The sequence below is a fragment of the Cupressus sempervirens genome, chromosome 4, assembly GCF_028749045.1.
Source record: "Cupressus sempervirens isolate cs-2001-9-10 chromosome 4, ASM2874904v1, whole genome shotgun sequence".
In the NCBI taxonomy this organism is placed as follows: Eukaryota; Viridiplantae; Streptophyta; class Pinopsida; order Cupressales; family Cupressaceae; genus Cupressus; species Cupressus sempervirens.
In genome coordinates this window covers 372482668-372503003 of record NC_143121.1, presented here as the reverse complement: position 1 = coordinate 372503003, position 20336 = coordinate 372482668, and the positions used below count along the sequence as shown (strand labels likewise).

Below are 20336 nucleotides of genomic sequence, written 5' to 3'. Positions count from 1 at the left end.
AGCATTTATTTAAAAATGAACTCCAAATATATTATTATTATATTAAATATATATTATCACGTTCTAAATTTATACTTATAACTTTTATCTTTAAATTTAATTATTTTTATTTTATTAATTAAATATAACTAAATATTTAAAATATCGTAATAATTTTTCATTAAATTAAATCATTAATTTTATCTTTTAATTAGACTTAATTAATAGAAAATTTAACAAAGACTCATAAAACAACATACAAAAACCCATCATAGAAAAACACATACAAAATCAAACTAAGGGGTTATAATTTTGAATTAATGTCATCCAGCACATTTAGAGGGTACACAACTCAGATACTTGTCCTAATTTTCTAGGACAAATGGCTAAAAGGTTTAGGATTTGGACTTAAGAATTTATCTCCCCTCTCTTACCATTGAGATAATGTGATAGGGTATGCTCATCCTGGCAATTTAGGAAAGTTGATACCTAGTACCTACAACCTGCATAAAATCCATGCATGTACAAACACAATATATTCTAAGTTAAACAGGCAATGGCAGGAAGTGGTGCATTATGTAGATCCTGACTAGCAGGTGACTACAACTCCCTTCCTTAACCACATTAGAAATGACATACATAAAGAAAACAAACATGCACACCATACACATGTAGTATGGGGTAAGTATCCATAAAAAAACACATAATAATCCATCTAACTAATCATCATCAATAATTGAAAACACTGTAATAATCATCATGCATACATGAAGATAGAGTACCAAGTAATCTCATCATAAATCAATTAAGTTTGAAACAATATCTGATAATCTGAAAGTAATGCTCTAAACATCAAGCATAAAAAAGAGAGTTTGGCATTGATAACAGAGATGCAAACTAGGGGTAGGCAATACACATGTGAGTCATTTTGAGAGGATACTTTCAAGGAATTTGGTCTCATTAGATGAAATGTTTACATGGCATGTACATACTACAAACTATAGTTTTTACACTAGTGCCTTCCAAACTACTATTGCCAACAATCTTATCATTAATGACTCTCTACCTCCCCTTAATGAATGAAAAGTTTGCTCATCTTATAATGATTGCAACTCTTTCAGCTAAAATAGGATGTTGCTAAATGAAAAGCTTTAGACTTGGAGGTCGAATTCACCAAAATCAAATACAAGCTACTAGACCAACACAATTTCAAGCAATTCTCAAGCTTCTAGCAAAAGCTTTAACTACTCAGCTTGTCTAGAGGTTTAAAGACAAGACTACCAATTCAATCCCTATGAGTGATAACCCTAATGTTATGACAAATTGGACTTACAAATCCAAGATATTACACAATATTTCAAAATGCAAATTCTCAATATTTAGAAAAGTTAAAGATATTGTGCAATATCTTGAATATCTATTTTTACATTTGATTATTTATAATGCATAACACATCTTCAATATTTCTATTTCAATATTAAATTTTATGCATTATAATTTTTTAAAAATCATAATAACTAACTAACATATAAATTATATAATCTTAGTGTAACTTTTTATAATTCAATTGTAATTTTTTGCATTTTATAAAATTATAATAATTAACTAAATACTTATATTCAATTGATATATAGTACAAATTTAACTCAAGAATAAAAAATCAAAGCAAGATGAATTAAACTATTTAATTCAAGATGAACAAAATTATTTAGGTAGTGAACTATTACTCAAGACTAGTAACACAATTTATATATATGGGATAGTTGTTCAAAATTTAATAATGACTGAGTGAAATCCCACTTTATTATATTAACTAATCTACTTGTACGCATGGAACATAAAGGAGTAAAAGGAAGAACACCATAACACTTTGACACAATATTTGGTAGCCTAGGAATGCTCTAAGTACAAGGTAAAACTAGGGTGGGAATGTCACCCACAATGCTTCAAGATTGTAGTAATAAAGTTGGCATATTAGGGCTTACAATTGATCACTTCTAGTGATCTACTTGGTTAAGAGCAAGTAGGACTGCTAGGTCCACCTTGTGAAAGGATTTATACAATACAATAAAGTATGCACTCGGTTAGGGGATTCTACAAGGACTATTAGGTCCACCTGGTTAGAAGATTTGAAAATGATACACCTCAGTAGATTCATCTATGCTTTGTAACTTTGTTTATTGATGAAGATCCTTTGAATAATATGATGATCATTTGACTATGTTGGATGAGTCTTTTTAAAATTCCCTTGTACTACTTGGTAGCCTCCTAATCAATATGCTCTTCCATTATCCATATTATCTTATGATAATGAATAATATAATTCCTTGATGATTTGGTTCAAACAAAATATCTTACATATATACTTATCCAAATAGTAACTCTACATGAGGTATGCTATAATAGCTATTCAATAGTTTCAAGAATAATTATCAAGCCGACTCAATGTTGATAGTCAAGTGCAATAGCTTACTTGGGTGATGTGTTGATACTCAAGCAACACTCTCAATTTGACTAATTCTAGCACTCGGTTCATTCAAGATGCTTGGTTCACATTATTCACTCAACAAACATTGATGGCTTGGTTCACATTGCTTAGCTTCCTTGGTTCTCATTCAGAAACTAGAATGCTCAGCTAACTTGGTTTACACTATTACTCAATTGACACTATTAGCTTGGTTCGTATGAGCTTGGTTAAAATTCTTCTAATTGGTAGCTCAAGCTATGCTAGTGCTTTCTACTTGAGGAAAATCTTGGTTGCAATACTAACCGACTCGCCATGATGACTAAGTATTTTGGCACTAAAATTGACAATATGTCTTGCCATAGGATCAACAACAGTGTCATTAAAAGTAGTGCAAAAGACATAGAAAACCATTAACAATCTCTCTTGTTTGTATTGTGATAGAGGAAACACATTAATTTCAACACTCTAATCACTTTTGAATACCTATAGATTATATTCCATGGTCTTTTTAGTACTTCACAATACTAATGCAACTAGAATACACTCAAGAATATGGGGGACAAATTTCCACATGAGCACTATTTGAGAGAACTACAATAATACCTACATGACACTTGAAATAGTTCTAGATACATAGTTTTTTGGCATAGATTGTATAAATATCACAATTTATAGCATAGTGAGAGAGGTTTCAATAAACTGCCATCCATGGTTTGTGTGACAGAAACCTCCTCAATAGTAAAAGAAAATGATGTTGACTACCCAATGAGAAATGAAGGAATAATGAAAGATAAAGTCTTTTTAGGATTATATCTAGGCCTCCCTATATACTTTAATGAGATTGATATTCTTGGAAACCATGAGATTGACTTGAACCATAATTTGGAAGACTTACAATTGAATCCAATAGAAAAATTAGTCTTTTATAATTTAATTAACTCTAATAGGCACAACTTTCAAGCCCTTCTATTCTCAAGTAGCACATTCAAAGTAACTTGTCTACACAATAAAAAAGGCATATAATATAGTTTTTTCACACCTATATGCTACTACTCTACTACTAGCACTAAAACCAATTACTCGAGAAATGAAAGCATGTAAAAGTATCACTTTATTAGAAACATTATGTCCACAATTATCATCTCAACAACAAATAAATAGTCATCCCTACTAGTCCTCACACCAACATGCGTCATAGCATTCAACATATAAACATCAATAATTTATTTCACATTCTGAATATTGATCAAAGAAATGGTCCACCTACAAGGACAAACACTTGCAACCTTCCATAAGAGAATTTATTTCATTTGATACATTCTAATACTTTTATTAAGATTTTCATTGGTCTAATATTGCTTGAAAGAATTGATCTTAGGTTGAAACAAGCATTCCCTACCCATAATCACATTCCATTTGGCGGATGATCAAGCATGCCCTTTGGTGACTTGGGCTAGCTACCACCAATGAAAGTTATCCCAATGTATGCTTTTCATTCTTATGGGGGTACACTATGTCATAGCTTCATAATAGTTCTAACGCTAAACAAAATATTTCAACAAATAGAGCTGATCCTATTCAAATTCACTCTTATGGACTTGTCTCAAATTTATGGAATGCATAGCCTATAATTGTAGATTTAATGTTAGAGCTAGATTCCACACTTGCTTCTAAAATAATTTTTATTTTATTTTTCTTAAATATATTTTCAATAAATGAGATGGTGTTTCTCCATAATAAACACATGTTTAGGTTTACAAAAGCTAGTTGTTGTATCCACTCTAGAGAAACTTAAGTGATTACCATGGTCAAATCTAAATGAAGAACAACTTCAATCAAATATTCTTTTATGTAGTGGATAGGAAGTTGTGCTATGTGAGAATTAATGGGTTGTAAAAAGACTTTTCAATGGTGCAATTAGACAAGTCAAAGCAATTATCTACAAAAATGATGAAAAGCCTCCTTAGTTGTCCTTATTCTTGTCGAATTTAAAAACTAAAAATGCAATGGGTATAAAAAAAAGCTTGAAATTCACAACCACTTAAAGTGTTTGTGAACTTCTAACCCTCTACATCCACCCCACATTCACATTCAAAATATATGCATGCAAAAAAAAAAAAAAAAACTTGTATGTTGGTCGTCATAAAGAAGAAAAGGATTCCACAACATTTTCGTACAGAAATCCTTCAATTACTATATATGAGTTGCTAGAACTATAGGTTTGTTTGATTATTTACTTTAACCCATTTTCTATTCTTACTTGAATGACATAAATGTCAAGCACTTGAAAATAGTACATATATTAATTACCTTTTAGTCTTTTCACATACTTCATTTTGAAATAAATGTCTTTTACAACTTTACACCAATGCATTATTTACTACTAATAAATAATTTATTACTTCATTTATTCTCTTATTATATGTAGTGTTGCAATGTTTTTCTTTCTACAAGAGTTGCCTATACTCCATTAGTTATTAATTATAGATTTCTATGTCACAATTTTAATAGTGGAGATACAAAATTGGTCTCAACTTTATAAAGTATTTTATTCCACTACTGTAATGGACATGTGAGCTTGCCACCACCATTCTTACACTTTCCTAATGTATACTTCAATTATGTACAAAATATAGAAAACTAAGTTGTTTCAATTCCTTTTCACATTTCTACAACGTACCCATTGCACACTAAGGTGCAATTGCTAGTTACTTCTATGTATCACAATTGCTATCTTTATCTTTATATTTTTTATGCTATCTCATGATTCTTTATTTCAATTTTCATACATGCATATCTACTTTCCTTCCTAACTATTTGACATAAACTTTGATGCATTGTGTCACTTATTTTGTCCCACAATTTTTTTTGAATTAAAATAATAATTCGATAAACATATATGTATTTTAAAAAAAATTCTAACAGAAATAAAGAATTGATGAATGCATTATATGATGTTATCAACCACTACATTAACACTAACATTATAATAATCTATTAAGCTTTATAAAACAAATGTTAATTTTAGTGTTAATATGTATTATGTTTTAAAACCTTAGATATACCTAGTGTAGAGGGAGCCTCGAAAGGCCTACTACTATCTCTAGTGCAACATAAACCATAATGTTCCCGACATTAATAGAGTTTCGCTATCGGAGAACTCATTATGAATCCAGAGGATAAAAGGAAATTCTCACAATATTTCTCGTCGCCTTTGATTTCACTTACGGAGACCTCTACCTACAAGTAGCGGGGCTCATGGAAACCAGGAGCATTATTAAACCCGAGCTCACTGGCCTCGAGTTCTTTATTATGTATCTATACTATACTATACTAACTCAGGCAAACCGAGTTCTTTAATTATTATCTATGTATGCTATAGTAACTCTGGCAAACATCATCTCTCATCTCAGACAGAATCTTTGATAGATGAACTATACTGAGTCTGCCCGTCCTGATATTTCGACCAAAGCATTACTCCAGCGTATTTGGACGACTTCTTAACCTGAGGCAGCACATTCGACTTGAGCGTAGCCGCTGGAATGAAGCCACTACCTGCAGCGCTACTGGAAGCAGGAAGCCCCACAAAGAAATTGCTGGTCTTTGGTATGGAAGTTGTCCACTTGTTCCACGACCTTATCAGATTGGAAGCGTCTCCATTGGCGTATTGGCAAGGTGGATTGTTGTAGAATTGAATCCAAATATAATCAAACAGCCCCGTCTGCAGGGCCTTTCCCAGAGAGGCGTCAGGAAAAGGGCACTGCGGGGCAGCGCTGAGAAACACCTTCTTCCCGCCGCGAGAAGAAAGCGCCGACACCGCTCTGGCCAGGTCGTCCCAGTGCTCTGTCGTCGCCTCGATATCAAAGTCTATGCCGTCTAAAACGGCGTCGCCAAGAGGCCGAGACGCAGAGCTCCCGCCGAGATAATTGTTCCACAGATAGTTTGCGACGTTCTGAGCATCTTGCGCAGAGGCGATTGAATAGCTTCCAGCGCCGCCTCCGAGCGAAAGAAACACCTTTATATTTCTCTGCTGGCATGATTTTATTTCGGCGCTCAGCTTTTTGCAGCCGCCAGAGGAAGGATCACAGTGACCGGCCAGATTCAGCTGCGGCGTGCGGCCGTTGCCGAAGACGGGGAGAAATGCGAGGATGACGTATTTGAAGTTACCGGTGGCGCAGGTTTGGGTGAGAGAGGCTTCGTTGCCATTTTGGCCCCAGTATATTGCTATGCTTCCTGCTGCAGAGGCCTTCCAGATAATACAGCTGGCCAGAATGAGGGCAAGTGCTGCAGCTCTGAAATTAATCCTATTCATCTCCATTGTGCTTCAACTGCTTCAACCCATATCCGTATTTCACATATATATATGCACAAGAGAGGTTTCTAGACGCCTTTGGAGTCCACGGCTGGGTAAATCGATAATAATTATTTATTACAGGAATAGTAATGAGATAAGATCAGGACTAGCCGCCACTACGTCCCACTGGTAAAAATTAGTCTTGCATAATGATCAAGCATTTGTGTTTGAAATGTGTGGGAGATTATATGGAAGTTCATGCGAGATTATATGGATGTCGGTTTTCTTATTTTAATGGCAAAGTCATGTTTAGTTCAACCAAACTTGCCAAAAAACTTACACGCGCGATAATATGGATGCCGATATTCATATTCTATATATTGATATACCTTCCCATAGACGTTATTCTCGTGGTTAGATATCCAGCATGCCTGCGTAGGGTCTAGTCAACAGGAGACTTACTCGCAAAACTCTAAAAATGAAGTTGATGCGGCGCACTCGGAGGAAATGTTGTAAAGTCCCGCTGGGCCTATGGAAATAGTTATCTTTAAACGTTTACAGTCAATGTTGATGGGCTCAAATGGTTTCTAGAGTCAAAGAAAATGCCTCAGGAAGTGGGCATCGTGTTGGCGCACTGACGAGGTTTCCCATGACAATATTTTAATACTCTCAAATGCACATGAACCTCAACCTCAAAAAGGACGAATAATGGATTCGATCAAGGTGAGAAGATTAATATACCGATATAGTGGACTAACACTCGATTGATAAATCCAACAAAGATAATTACAAATTTATCATGTCCATTATAAATTGATTTCATTTCATTAAAAATTTATCAACTGCATTGATATTTAACCTTTGTGTGGTTTTTTTATCACTTGCAATAATTAAATTTGATTTTTTTTTTTTTTTAATGCTATCTAATCTTTGTGTTTTTTCTAGATCACAAATGGAACTCAAGTAATATATGACTTTGAAATTTTACCTTGTGAGCTTTTTAAAAACAGAGTGCTATATGATAGTTTTTAACTTAACTTTATATATATATTTTTCAAACCAATAGTATCTAATGTTTTATAAATATTAAGTTTTGAATATGTACATGGATTTAATGATTTTTTTATTTGATTTATATTCACTAGAATATTTTTGTGATATTTTTTTTAGTAAAAAAGGTAGGAAAATAGTCCTAAACTCATATAAAAACATTACACTTCATACTTAACTACTCTGGGCCATTACAACTAAGTAGCAGAAAAGAGAAACTCTAGCTCAAAAAGATAGAGTCCTACCATATATCAAAACTTTTAAAAAATCACCATAAGTTCAACGAGCAAACAACAATATCATCCCTAATAACATAACTCTAACTACTATAACTATTGAAGTACGTAACAATTTTCAAGCCCCAATAGGAGTGGGGATCATCACAATACATATAAGTTTTAAGGTTGTGTCCCAAAATAACAAATAAGATCACAAAAACCAAGCTAAAATAGGAAAAACACATAAGTACTGATAAATAAACAAAAACTAAAGCCAACAAATCAAAGATGGAAAGAGTCATTAGGCCTGCTTGACATTTTCCCAAACCTCAAAAAGGAACTTGAGGTCTTCTTTCCTTTTGGTGACATTCTTTGGTCTCTTGACCTCCTTACGATTATCATTCTTCAACAAAACAACCTTCATGAGTGTGCTTTTACCTATGATGGCTCCATACATGACCTTCCTCATCATTTCCTTTTGAACCCTACAAATGGAAGATACCCCTACGTTGAGCTCAATACCTATTATAGCACTCACAAAATTCTTCTAAAGGATGTCAGCTATTTCACAGAGCTCCATGATCTTAGCCATAAAATCCTTCTACACATTATCAATCCTATTTTGCATAGATGATATAGAAATCATCATTTCTTTAGTTATCTCATGTGTAGACTTCTTGGGCAACAAGACCTCCTCTCGAATCACCAACTCCACCTTAATAGGATCCTCCTAAAAGTCATGTTCGTCATCATATGTCTCCTCAGATTCTTTGGCTTTGAAGTCCTCCTTTTGACTATTGTTATTCCCCAATTTTTCTAGGGTTTCCTCAATTTCAGTATCATATGACACCTCTTAATTCTAAGTGTCCTAGGTATTCTCTTTTCTTTCATCTTTATAGTTCTTACCTTTTTTGTTTCTTAGCCTTACAAACCTTCTCTCCCTTGAACTAGAGTTGACTTTGTAACCTTGAAACCTAGGTTTCTCTTCTCTATCTTCTGAAACTATCTACTTCAATGATTTGTTCTAAAATTATGTATTTTTAGGATTTCTTGTAGGACTAGATTTAGAAAAAGTGTTATTGTGCTTAGCAAGAGTTTCAAATAATAGGGATTCCTCAAGGGTTTGGTTTTTAGCCTTTGAAACCATGGTCTTTTTCTGGTTTTTATCCATATTTCTTGAGTTGGAAAGGGCTTTCTCAAGAACTATTTTGGGTTCAATTTCTTCAATAATAATAGAGGATGTAGGGTTAGAAGGGGACTTTCATTCCTAGGCATACACCTACCTAGATGAAGATGATGGGATAAACCATGGTGATATAGGGGAAAAAAAGGCCTTGATCAATATGTTGATCATCCCCATTGGCAATGCTATTAACCAAAGAGCAGTATAGAAAAAAGGAAACATTAATGTTCTCACCATGCCTTAACATATTGAGAAAAGGAAAATGATACCCATTGTAGGTGATTAAGTGGCCTTTGATGTAAAGTACTTCATAACCCACATGCAAAAAATAGAAAAAGAACTAGGGAGAGAAAAAAGCTCATACCAATTGCTTAATTTAACCTTAACTAACTCTTCAGTGTCCTAAAAAAAAGGTGCTTGAATTTGTTGTAATTGATGGAGCCCTTCCTTTCCATTTTCACTTCTTCATAGGAAAGACTAGTGACTTTTCCAATAAGTTCTTGAGTCACCATAAAATTAACACTCCTAATAGTTGCCTAACCTTTGTGCCAAGAGTTGGTAAATTTTGATGAGAGTAGAGTGTTGTGGCTTCTTATTGCTTGAATGTAAATATCTATCTCTACCCTCTTGAAATATTTCCAAATTTCTTTGTTTTGCTTATTTCTCTATAACTTCTTACCTAAACACCTTTTGGAGGGCCACCCATAAGGCTTTTTCAAATATTTGGTTTCCCTCCTGAAATTTGGTATCAATCTTCACAATACTTTTCTCAATGGTTTCTCTTTATGTGATAAACTTCCCAAAAAAAATTGCACAATTAACAAGGTTTCTATGAAGAAATATTGCAGAGAGATGAGAATCATCTACTTTAGATATGAGGTGATGCAAAATTATTATTAAGACATTTATATATTTATCATCCCCATTATATTACACCAACTCAATTATTGACTTATCGACTAATTTGGTAACTTTCCAGCTTATGGTGGGACACTTGCAATTTGTAAAGAATAGGCTTAGTTTGTACTTCCCTATTTTTAAAATTTACATCATTTTTTTTGTCTAGATATTCGAGACTTTGATATTATCACCCATCTTAAGTGCCAAAAATACTAGTGTAGGATTCATTTCTACTAAAAGTTTAATCATCACCTTTAAAAAGGTAATCCATGAATAAAAGGTTCAAATAATTTATGTCCCTAAAATTCTTTCTCAAATTTATCATGACACTTAACCACTTTTTTAATGATTTTGGAGCATCTATAACAAAGTCATTTTGTGAAATATTTTAGGAATTTTCACTCTCTACGTGTACCTTTTAGGGATACACCTATATTTTTCCCTACTATAGTCCTTGACTTTTTGTTCTATCAATTTTAACAATGTCCTTTAGCTCCTACATGCAATCCAAAGATGTAACATGATGTCATTCATCATAGGATAAACCCTAGGTCGCCAAAAAATCAACATCACAATTTCATTTTCTTAATGTCTGTTGAATTGTAACTTTATTGAATGAGAGGAGACATCTTCTACAATTAGATAAAAGACTATATAGTCTCCATGAGAATTTAGCTTTTTTCTAGAATATATTAATAATTAATTTTGAATCTCCCTCCATCACAATGTTGTCCACACCATAGTCCTGCAACATTTTAATACCATGCACATAGTTATTCCCTCAACAAAGTTATAAGAGTTAATTCCCAAATTCTATCCTAGAATCATGTTCCCTCTGCAATATCTAATCAAAACTCGAGCTCCAATGATCCTTGGATTCCTTTTTGAACAATTGTCCACAGTACATTTTAGACAATCCTCTTCAAGACATTTTCAACTATACTTTCTCCTATTCCAAATTATTCACTAGTTGATGTTGCTCATACTCTTGTTAATTTTCTAATTCTATTTGATTTGCATATTATTAATGTTTTCTCTTATGATTATTTTGACAATATAGAATGTAGACAATACTTCCTTCTTTTCTTCCCTAGATATTATGTTGTTTCTTTATTTCCAAATACACCAAACCATAGTAGGTAAAGTAGAAGCCAAAGGTTCCTAGAAACCAAGTGATGAAAAGGGGGGTAATTCCAGAGAGAGATGGAGTCATTGATAGAACTAGGCATTACTAGATTAAACCAAAACTTGTGTAGAACTAAACTCCATAGTTCACAAGAGTAAGAACAATGCATAAACAAATACTCTATTAACTTTGCATCTTTTTCAAATAACACATATCTATTAACAAATATAAATCCTCTTTTAGAAATCTTATCTAATGTAAGAATTGTATTGTGAGCCACTGTCCACCAAAAGAAATTCATCTTAGGGGGGAGGTTTGGGATCTAGACCTTATTCCAACAATATCTCTTCCTCCCATTTCTTATATAGATAAGTAAGTCAAGTTGAATGAGAAAAGACCATTGTTATTATATCTCCAAATCTATTTTTTCTCCTCCAATTGGTTATATAACTTTTGTCAGGTAACATCTCTCTAGAAGACAACACATCATATATCCCTTCTAAATTGAGACTACAAATTTTATTTTAGGTCTAGTATTGAAGAAGAAGATCTTAGTTTTATGAAAATTGATGTCTTGACCTGACAAGTAGCACAATTTGATGGAAGGGATTTCCAAGAAATAGTCTTTGAGACTAGAGCAACATCAAAAATCACCATGTCATCCATAGTTTTTTGGTTGGTTGAGTGAGGAAGTCTTAAAGTAGCTTTAGCTCCAAAGATAGAATAAAAAATGCATAGTTTGCTTGGGTTTTTACCCAAGACTTTCACCATGAGTATAAAAGGGTAAGGGGATAAGGGGTCTCCTTGTCTAAGCCTAGTTCCAGTAATGAAGAACCTCAAGGGAGCCTTGTTAACTAACAAAACATATTTGGCAGTGGTAATACAACAAATAATCATTTTATGGAATCTTACTTTAAAAGAAAATCTAGTAAGGATCCAATCAAGGAAGGACCATTTCACCCTATCATACACTTTAGATATTGTTGGAATACTTTAGAATAACTTTGTGGGTAGGGGGGGTGTGTGAGGAGGGCATGGTATCAGTTATCCAAGGTCCAAATGTTTAGATAAATTTTTTTAGCACTTAACAAAACTCATATCCATGTATCTCCTTATTATGTATCATGCATGCATCTAATAATTACATAAATTAGTATGTCACTATCCTAGGTCTGAATTGCTTTGCAAAAATGTAAACATTAAACACCACAAAATCATTCACACATTTTGACAGAAGGATTTATGTGGAAATCCAGTTTGGAAAAAAACACTAGTAACATGTTGGGTAAAAGCACAGATCTGTGTCACTGTTTATGATACAAAAACATTTTTTTCTCAAATCTCATTTCTCTATCAAAACTCAATTTTTTTCAAAAATTAAAAATACCCTTTTATAGATTTCAGATTCAATATCATCGTTATATAAATTTTTGAGTGTTTTGATTAGTTATAATATGTTATAATCTCAAAATATTATAAGTTAATATTTCAACATTTCAAAAGATGCTCCCTCAAAAAAAGGAAAAAAAATAGTAAACCATATTAAAAAAATAAAAAAATTATATTTATCTCTAGAGGAGAGAATTCTCTTCATGAATATGTAATTTTTTTTCAAGAAGGTATATATTTGATAGGGAAATTTTGATGGGACGAAAAACTGTTGGACTTTGGTAAGGTCAAACTTGAGTACTTATAACAAAGAAAATATGCATCAAAAATAATTTTTTTTTTTTTTTTTTCACTAGCTATCCCTATCATCTATAAGATATTTTAAAATCAGAACAAAAAAAGATGATTTGCATATACTTGTTGATGAGAACTACACCCTATATTTTTTATAGTTATAAAAGGGACTTAAAAATAAAATAAAATGAATAAATTCTTACTTAAAAAAATTATAAAAATTATAGGCATAAAATTTATCCAATTCTACACATTTCATTAGTTTACATCATCTTCATATTTCAAACATAGATACCATTTTTTTTGTCATTAATGTTGAACTGTCACATTCTGATATCCCATTTCTTTATAAAAGGTGACACAGGTTTGTGCTTTTACCCTACTACTAATTCTCACTTTGCTAAAGTGATGCTCTATGAAAGCCCAACCCTATTAAAGGTTACAATACACACTGTTAAATGTGACCTGGTTAAAGGATTTCAATCACTCTATTAGGAGTGAGCCTTGTTAGAGGACTTTAGAAAATTCCATTAGAATGTTGCCCAGTTTGTTACATCCCAATTTTTGACCCAATTTAAAATGTTCATATAGTTGTTGAGGTGTCACTAAAGTCAGTTGATAGTTGAAATTTGTTATAATCATGTGAAATGGTAAGATGGTTAATCATTATAACTTTATATGAAGATGACATGCTGGTTAATCATTATGAAGCTATTATATTTTTATCTTGAAATCTTAGAAAATTGGTTATTCATCATGGGAAGTGGGATGGTGGTTTTCCATTATGGTGGTTTATGAATAATAATTTGTTATGGTAAATTTTTATTATATTGAGGAATATAATATAATCATAGAGAGTTCCCTTGTAGGAGCATGCGAAGGGGGGACGCATTGTTAGAAAGGAATTGGGCATGGAGGGGCATCACCATCACTGAGCAAATAGGTACAAGAACTGAACCACTAGGGCTAAGGATAACAACTAGGTAGGCAAGAGTGTACGTTGGATGACCATGAGCTAACTTGTCAAATCACATATCATTTAATAGTAAAAGAGATTACAAAGCATGACTTGGAAATTGAATGAGTTTGTACCTTTGTGGTTATGTTGTTGGTTGGAGTCTTCTAATGTATAATCATGTCTTATCATATCGACATCACGATACCTACATATTTGTACATGTGCACACATGTATATGTGTACATACATAAACCAACTTTATATATATATATATATAAGGACGTATATGAATACTTTATTATTTGGTGTATACATAAGAAATATATTGTTGGGGTTTACACATGTACACCTATATGGATACATACATACATAGGTATCTATAGATATCATGATGCTAAATACTAAGACAATATTATTCTTTCACCTCAGTTGTTGCCTAATATTATTTCATGCGTGGCAACCTTTCATAGTCTATTTTATTTTTCCACTGAGTCTTATAATTTGAGATGACCATTTTAAATATTGGGGTCGATGACTTCTTTTTTACATTTGTAATTCTCACTGCCACCCTCTTCTTGTAATTAACATGCATGTGACTTTTCTTTATCATTCTCCCCACTACCTGGGAAGTGGGTCCCTTCCTCTTGAAATTTTCTAAGTTTACATTTGTTCTGTAAGGCACAAACCCTCAGTAGCATGGATAACCTTCTCTTTTTGCATTATAAATTCTTAGAACTATAGCCAAAGTTCTTAAATCTACTAGATACAAATTCTTCCTACATTATTAGTTCATATAGACCCTAAGTTGAGTCATTGGAAAGTGATGCTTTTCGTGCACCTTGGATTAACAGAACATGGCAAAAAATTGTATGAATCAAATCCAGGAAGAGCACAATCTAGGAAACCACCCAATGGGTGTGTATGTAAGAGAATAAGACTTCTTTTCTTAAAGCTCTAATAGTGAATCACATTTCCAATTCAATGGAAAATCCTAATTCATATATGATTGATATCCATAGGAGGGTACATCCAACAGTTTGAATAATGGATTACAATTATTTCTGGTGATTACCATTTAGAAAATTAATTGCATATTGATATATGATTTTGCTTAGTCAAATCTGTGAAATAGACTTAGAATAAGATCATCTACTCTTTAGTCGATGTGTTAAGGACACCAAGAAAAAGAAGATACAAGTATAATACACTTCATTATTATGTGATAAGTCCATGAAGGAAATAAAAAATTAACTATGACTACAATACATAAAGAACACTTAAGCATACACCCAAAACTTCAATTAGGAGGGCCATATTGGTTGAGATGAAGGGTGAGTTGAAAATCATTGTACCATAGAATTATTTCCTACATGAGAAGAAATGAACCATTATTAATAATAATTGTAAGCTCAAAAGAAACGAGATATTAATTAACAAGAGTCAACTCATGGTAGTCCAATATTCAAATCCTTATTCTTAGTCAAGCAGTAAGGATGATACTCTAGTACCAGGATGCTCAGTGGTTGGTTAAGTTGTTCCGTGTCTATTTCCAGGTAGGGAGGGCCTTTCTCATTAGAGATTTCATGGGGATAAGTTATGGTTCAAGGTTAAATTGTTAAGCTCCTGACAATTGTTTCCCTCTCCATGAGATGTCAGGATATGCATCAAATAAAGATAAGTTGAGCATTCAAACATTTATTGGTAACAAGTATTTTTACTTTTATGATATTTATACAAGTAGAAAATATGATGGATTAATTTATTTTGTTGAATTTAATTATTTCCTTTGATGTAAGCAACCTTTTTCATCAATGTAATTGGTAATTGGTTAGATGGTAGGACATAATTAATAAAAGGGTGAGTTGAAAATTATTGTACCATAGAATTATTTCTTGCATGATAAGAAATGAACCATTATTAATAATAATTGTAAGCTCAAAAGAAACAAGATATTTATTAACAAGAGTCAACTCATGGTAGTCCAATATTCAAATCCTTATTCTTAGTCAAGCAGTAGGGATGATACTCTAGTACCAAGATGCTCAGTGGTTGGTTAAGTTGTTCCATGCCTATTTCCAGGTAGGGAGGGCCTTTCTCATTAGAGATTGCATGGGGATAAGTTATGGTTCAAGGTTAAATGGTTAAGCCCCTGACAATTGTTTCCCTCTCCATGAGATGTTAGGACATGCATCAGATAAAGATAAGTTGAACATTTAAATATTTATTAGTAACAAGTATTTTTACTTTTATGATATTTATACAAGTGGAAAACATGATGGATGAATTTATTTTGTTGAATTTAATTATTTCCTTTGATGTAAGCAACCTTTTTCATCAATGTAATTGGTAACTAGTTAGATTGGATGATCTTCCAACTAAATATGGAATATATCTATAGGATTGTTATTTCAGTCTTTCATTTATAAGAATAATGATACGAGCATATCTTATAATCTTATGTTATTTCCACAGTTAGCAATAAGAAGAAGAGGAATGAAAGAGAGATAATTGACACCTCAAATGATACAGTGGTATCTGATGTCCTAAATGATACAATGATAACTGATTGACGCAGGCAGGAGGGGAAAAGACCAGCGCCAAAGGGCACACCCAACTAATCGAATCCACCTTGCAAGAGTTAACATAGTGGAAACACAACAAGAGAACAACAACCATAGAAGGGAGGAACATAAACAATTTATTGATTCTTCAAATATTCAACATACACGCCCAACTATAAGACCTTCTGGGTTACGGCTAGATTAAAAATTCATTCCAATCCAAATCCAGCTTCAAATTCACTCTTTCTCTTTCTACTTTTCATCCTCTCTCTAGCTGCACTAGCTGTAAGCCTAAACACTCTATTTATACTAGCTAAAATGGTTTACAAATCATTTTAGAACATAGAAAAGCCTCAAATTGGCTTACGTCCAATATTAACTATCTATACCAAAATTAAATGCAAGCAAAGTCAGCACAAATAGGGACTAGAAGGGACTAGACACAAAATACTTGATGAAAGAAGACTTCACAAATATTGGCACTCAACATCTGTATGAACTCGACATCCAAAGGAAATCACTTGGCAACCAAAGACCACTCGACAATCATACTAATGCAATATCTAAAGGATCACTCGACAACCAAATACCACTCGAAAATCACACTAACTCAGCACTCAAAGGATCACATGGCAAGAAAAGACCACCTGACAACCAAAAGGGTCACTCAGTAACCAAAGGAACTCGACAACCAAAGATCACTCAGCAACAACTATGAACTTGACATCAACTAAAAATTGGTGCTCAGAAACAACTGAATCTTGGTAGCAACTGCTAGAAAAGAAACCAAAGTGTAGGATTGAAAGGAAACTCAGGACGATCCTGCATTAGACAACCGTGGTTAGAAGAAATGATTCTCTTGAGAAATCCATGTAGCATCCTCAATAAGTCTATTCTTTCACTTCACCAAATACTCATAGTAATCTTTTCCCCTTGTTCTCTTACCAACTCTATGATTTAATATCTGTTCAACCTCTCCAATCAGCTTTTTAAGATAATCATCAGATACAACAAATTCAACATCTAACTCATGATACTTATATAAATCAACAACATTGAATATAGGAGATATATCCATTTGACCTTGTAACTCAACTTCATAAGCATTACCACTGTCAAACTTCTTCAAGATCTTACAAGGTCCAAACTTCTTCAATTTTAGCTTACTGTATGTTCCAACTAGAAATCTTCATTTCTTCAAATGAACCATCACCTCATTACCAACTTGAAAATCATGGTATCTTCTAGACTTATTAGCATTCTCCTTATACTTCTAATTACTTTATTCCAACCTCAACTTCACTTCCTTATGCAAAGACTCCATAAATTTAGCAAATGCTTCCCATGCAACAGTTCTCTTTTCTTCACCAATAACATCCCTCAAATATGATACTCCCTAGGCTACATTCTAGTAACAATCTCAAAATATGTCTTTCATTGACTGCTATTCACATAATTATTGTATGCAAATTTAGCTTGTGCCAATACTATCTCCCAATTACTTGGCTTTTCTCCAATTAAACATCTTATCAAATTACCCAAGCTTCTGTTGGCAACCTCTATCTATCCATCATTCTGTGGATGGAATGTAGAACTAAAATTCAACTCGGTACCCATTTTCTTCCACAAAGTCTTCCAAAAATAACCAACAAATTTACTATCTTTGTCAGAAATAATACTTCTTGGTAATCCATGCAATCTCTCAATTTCTTTAAATAAAAGTTCAACAACATGCTCAACATCTAATGTCTACTTACATGGTATAAAATGAGCCATTTTAGAAAATGTATCCACCATAAGAAATATAGAATCATACCCCTTCACTATTTTAGGCAATCCAAGAACAAAATCCATATTGATGTCATTCCAAGGTTTTCACAGGAACAACAATAGGTGTATACAAACCGGTATTCTGACTCACCCCTTTTTCAACTTGACAAACTCCACAACTCTTTATAAATTTTTTAACATCCTTATACATTTGTGGCCAATAGTACTTGTCTTTCAAAAAACTCAATATCTTATCAATTTCAAAATGTCCAACCAATCCACCACTATGATTTTCCTTGATCAAATTCAACCTCATAGAACCTCTAGGAATACATAGCTGAATACCTTTGAATATCATACTTTCTTGAATAAAATAATCATTATACTTGGTTATGTGGTCTGTTGAGTTTGGTGCTTTGCACTTTCTCCATGCCTTAAAAAAATCAGGATCAATATTATACAACTCTTTCATTTCATCAAAATCAAGAACTTCAACCTTCATTTTAGTCAACAAAGATCATCTTCTACTCAATGCATCAGCAACTCTGTTAGTAACTCCACTCTTATGTTTGATCACAAATGTGAAATTCTACAAGTACTCAACCCACTTCATATGTCTTTGATTCAATTTATGTTGACTTCCCAAGTATTGTAAAGATTTATGATTAGTATACAACACAAACTCCTTGGGAATCAAATAATGTCTCCACTTCTTCAATGCTTGGACAATAGCATAAAATTCTTGATCATACACAAATACTTCTTTTTAGCATCATTCAAGTTTTCACTAAAGAAAGCAACAAGTTTACCTTCTTGACTTAATACAGCTCCTATTGCATTACCACTTGCATCACATTCAACTTGAAATACCTAGTTGGAATTAGGTAAAGCTAATACAGGTAACTCAACAATCTTTTGTTTCAAAGTCTCAAAACTCTTATCAGCTCCATGTGTCCTCTTGAATTCATTTTTGTCTCCTCTCATTGTCTTAGTCATAGCATTACAAATAGAACTGAAATTCTTTATAAACTTTTTGTAAAAACTAGTCAAACCATGAAATGATCTTATCTCACCCACATTCTTAGGTGCAGGCCATTCCAATTTTTTTTAAACCTTCTCAGGATCCATCTTCAAACCATCATCTGAAATAAAAAATCCCAAATATACAATCTTCTCTTGCATAAAAGAACACTTTTTTAGATTAATCAGCAACTTTTCCTCTTTCAATCTTTACAATACTTGTCTAATATGTTCAAGATGTTCTTTCTTGGTCTTACTAAATATCAGAATGTCATCCAAATAAGCAATCAAAAACTTATCCAAAAATCTTTTTAGAACTTCATTCATCAACCTCATGAAATTACTAGGTGCATTAGTCAAACCAAAAGGCAGAACCAACCATTCATACAAACCATCTTTTATCTTGAAAGCAATTTTCCACTCATCACCTTCTTTGATTTTTATCTGATGATAGCCACTCTTTAAATCTATCTTGGAAAAATACTTTGCTCCACTCAAACAATCCATTATGTCATCCATCCTTAGCATAGGAAACCTATATTTCACTGTGATCTTGTTAATAGCTCTAGAATTGGAAAACATTCTCCATTCTCCACTGTTTTTAGGTGCTAATACAACAGGTACAAGACATGGAATCAAACTTTCTCTGATCAAACCTTTCTGTAAAATATCAAGCACTTGTCCATTAAGTTCCTCATTCTCCATAGATGTCAACCTATATGGTGCTTTTTTTGGAAAACTAGCTCCAGGAATTAGATCCATACAATGACTTATGCTTCTCACTGGTGGTAAACCATAAGGTATATCTTTTACAACAATCTCCTTATGCTCATTCAACAATTCTACAATTTCTACTGATACTCAATAATTACTATCAACTTCTACTGCTTAGTCATTACTATCAACACTTACTCCTTTAGGAACTATAGCAAAATAAACTTGATTCGTGTTTACTTCTTTTTCAAATTGCTTTAGATTAACCATGCAAACTTTTATTGCAGTACAACTAACCTCATATGGACTTTCAATTAAAGGAAGCAATTTTTTCTTCTTTCCATTCACCCAAAGAGTGTATTGATTCAATCTTCCATCATGTACAACATAGCTATCAAAGTGCCAAGGTCTAC

The 20336-nt window shown here is 32.8% G+C and overlaps 1 protein-coding gene across 1 annotated transcript; it reads right to left on the bottom strand.

Moving 5' to 3' along the window:
* Positions 1–5636: 5636 nt before the first annotated feature.
* On the bottom strand, positions 5637–6775 carry LOC149561619 (acidic endochitinase-like). The gene has a single exon (XM_089825208.1). The coding sequence runs from the start codon at positions 6762–6764 to the stop codon at positions 5856–5858; it is 909 nt and encodes a 302-aa protein (XP_089681334.1). The 5' UTR covers positions 6765–6775; the 3' UTR covers positions 5637–5855.
* Between the last annotated feature and the right edge of the window lie 13561 nt (positions 6776–20336).

What these genes read in the sequence shown, in the direction of transcription:
- LOC149561619 (XM_089825208.1), bottom strand. Translation starts at nt 6,764, where the DNA reads ATGGAGATGAATAGGATTAATTTCAGAGCTGCAGCACTTGCCCTCATT.